A 3,047-nucleotide genomic window follows, 5' to 3' on the forward strand; every position below is an offset into this window, starting at 1 on the left:
GCTCTCACTTCTTTAGGATATATAGCCAGTAATGGAATGGCTGGGTCAAATGGTATTGCTAATTTCAACTTTTTAAGGAATCGCCATATTACTTTCCACAGTGATTGTATCATTTGACAGTCTCACCAGCAGTGCATGAGAGTCCCAATCTCTCCACAACCTCGTCAGCATTTGTTATTTTCTGTCTTGTTGAATTTTGCTACTAGTGCTGGGGCAAGATGGTATCTCATTCTTGTTTTGATTTGCATTTCTCTGATGGCTAATAATCATGAGCATTTCTTCATGTATTTGCTGGCTGCCTGAGTATCCTTTTTGGTGAAGTATTTATTCATGTCTTCAGCCCATTTTTTAATTGGATTGTTAATCTTTTTATTGTTGAGGTGTTGGAGTTATCTAGAAATTTTAGAGTTAAGTCCCTTGTCAGATACATCATTGCCGAAAATTTTTTCCTAATCTGTAGGTTCTATTTTACTCTTTTGGAGAAGTCTTTTGAAGCTACATGTAAGCACTTTAATCAATAACTGATTCCACCATTTATTGCTAGCTGCCATCAAGTTGACCCCTAACTCATGGCAACCCCATGCAAAATGAAACAAAGTGCTGCTCGGTCCTGTGCCACCCCCATGGTCACTTGTGAATTGGACCATTGTGATACATAGAGTTTTCATTGGCTGGTTTTGGGGACTAGGAAGCCAGGCCTTGTTTCTAGTCCATGTTTGTCTGGAAGCTCCGATGAAGCTTTGTTCAGCATCATAACAACACAAAAACACAGACAAAAAGGTAGTGGCTACATATGAGGTTCATTGGCCAAGAACCGAACCCGGATCTCCCACATGGAAGGTAAGAATTCTAGAAAATACTAAAGCTGAGGGCACACTGTTCAAGCCAAGCCTTTAAGTTTGAGAAGCTTGAGGTTCCAGAAAATGCCGAGCCCTTCATGGAGCTCTCAGGATAGAGGTGTCATTATTGTTGCATTTCTTAGGCTCATAAATGCTTTCCCCTTGCAGCGGTAGGAGCCCAGCTGAATCTGACATTCTCCTACTGGACATAGCAAGGAAGCTGGACATGTATGGCATCAGGCCCCACCCCGCCAGTGATGGTGAAGGGATGCAGATCCACCTGGCTGTTGCTCACATGGGAGTACTGGTGTTACGGGTACTATTTCTTTACTTTGAAGCCTTTAGTTTGGGGATTATCTTGGCTCAAACTTGGGGTGCATTCCCAAAGTGACCCCACCCCTCAGTCTTACCACCAGCAAGAAAGGGAAAAATGACTGGGAATGTTTTGGGAAGTCCTCTCCTCTCAGTGTGATTTGCTTCCATTTGCAGTCTATAATTGACTTTCTTGATTCTGAAAAGCTCACACATTAGATCAGGCCAACATGGTAGGAAGATAAGTCAAGAGACTCCTTGGAACCTCTAGATGCTAAAATAGAATATGGATTTTGGCATCTTAAAAACTTAGGCTATGACATCAAATGCTTTCACCTTGTCCAAATCTACCCGAAAGGTCCAACATGTGTATTTTAGTTCAGCTGCTGATTGTAATCACATGAGAAGAAGGGGCCACCTCAAACCCACTGACCTCCAGGACCAAATTAGTGTGCTGAAGTAAGTTACAGAACAGGTCAGGTACAGACTGGGTCGATAGAGTCTTGATCTTCTCATTTATTTGTCTAAAAACTTTTCAGCATAAGAGTCACATTGATGGCCCAATGATCCAATGGATCACAGGCATAACCTGTTCACCCAAGAGGAATTTGTTACCCACTCCATTGTAACCCTTGATCCTTGTCACTTTATACTACATGGGAGAAGAAGTGGAGGCTGGGGCTGTTGTGATCTCCTTCAGTAAGAATACCCCATGGACAGTTGGGGACAATATAGCTGGTCTTACTTAGTAGTCTGCAGCTCTTACCCCAAATCCAGTTAAATAATAGATACTTATTATGGAGTACCTTCTACGTGCTCTTCATCATGTGATTCATTCTTTTTATTGGGAAAAAAAAAAAAGCTCTATTGAGATATTATTTGCATACCATGAAGTTATTCACCTCTTTTAGGTTTACCTCTCAATGTTTTTTCATATATGTAGATACTTAGCAACCATCTATTTGTTTATCCTTTTATCAACATGTTTATTGCTCATCTACTCTGTGCCAGGCACTAGAACTATAGAGATCGATAAAAATTATCATTGATTTTATGGAGCTTGCATTCTAATAGGAGAAGATAGACAATTAAACAAGTACTTACAAATAAACATGATGTGCTTTATGCTAGAGAAGTATTTAATACTATGAGAAAATGTGAGAGGGGCTTAGTATTCAAGCTACGATGTGAGGAATTTAGCAGGAGTGATCCAAGCCAAGGGGATAGGGCTGGAGGGTGGAGGGAAGTATTCCAGAGTAAGGACACAAAGATAAAGGAGGCTTGGTATAGTCAAGAAACTAACATTAAGCATGAAATATGGCTTCTGTCATCAGGATGCTGACAATTTATTTGGGGAGACCAGAAAAATTGTGAACAATATCAGACAGTAAGTAATTAATAGCTGATCTATCATATTTACTTGTAGTTGTTTGGCAAGTCTACACAATAAACTAATGAATGTGGTTGCCTGTAGGGAATGGGTAGATGGGGACAAAGGTAGGAGTGACAGTGGTGGGAGTGAGACTTCTCAATATGTATCTTTTTATAAACCTCTGATTTTGGGATCATTTGAGTGGATTACCTTTTGCGATAAACAACAGAAATTTAGTTATTTGGCCAGACCAGGAGAACCAAGGGAATTCAGGGGAGTTAGAAATGACCGTAGGCTGCAGTAATTGGAATATCCTAAAGGAGGTGCCACCAGAGCTGGCAAGAAGACTTGACTATGGGGAAGGCATTCTGGGCAAGAAAAATGAGAAGACCTATAGGAGGGAAGGTGCAGAGTTGGATGGAAGGGTGTATTTCTGGGAGCAGTGGGCTAGAAGTTTGGCTATTCAGTGTAGAAAGGATAGGGTTATATAGAGGGCTTGAAAAGGACAGTCAAAAGACTTGTTG

General features: G+C 40.9%; 1 protein-coding gene across 1 annotated transcript in view; it reads left to right on the forward strand.

Annotated features, from left to right (window-relative positions):
• FRMD7 (FERM domain containing 7) overlaps nt 1-3,047 on the forward strand; it is a 30,854-nt gene that overhangs the window by 20,866 nt on the left and 6,941 nt on the right. The window contains exon 7 of the mRNA XM_042782294.1: nt 1,008-1,155. Within this exon, the coding sequence (XP_042638228.1) occupies nt 1,008-1,155 (148 nt within the window). The remainder of the gene's footprint in view (nt 1-1,007; nt 1,156-3,047) is intronic.

Source organism: Orycteropus afer, unplaced genomic scaffold (genome assembly GCF_000298275.1).
Source record: "Orycteropus afer afer isolate SDZICR_OR568_19922 unplaced genomic scaffold, OryAfe1.0 scaffold00287, whole genome shotgun sequence".
NCBI classification, from domain to species: domain Eukaryota; kingdom Metazoa; phylum Chordata; class Mammalia; order Tubulidentata; family Orycteropodidae; genus Orycteropus; species Orycteropus afer.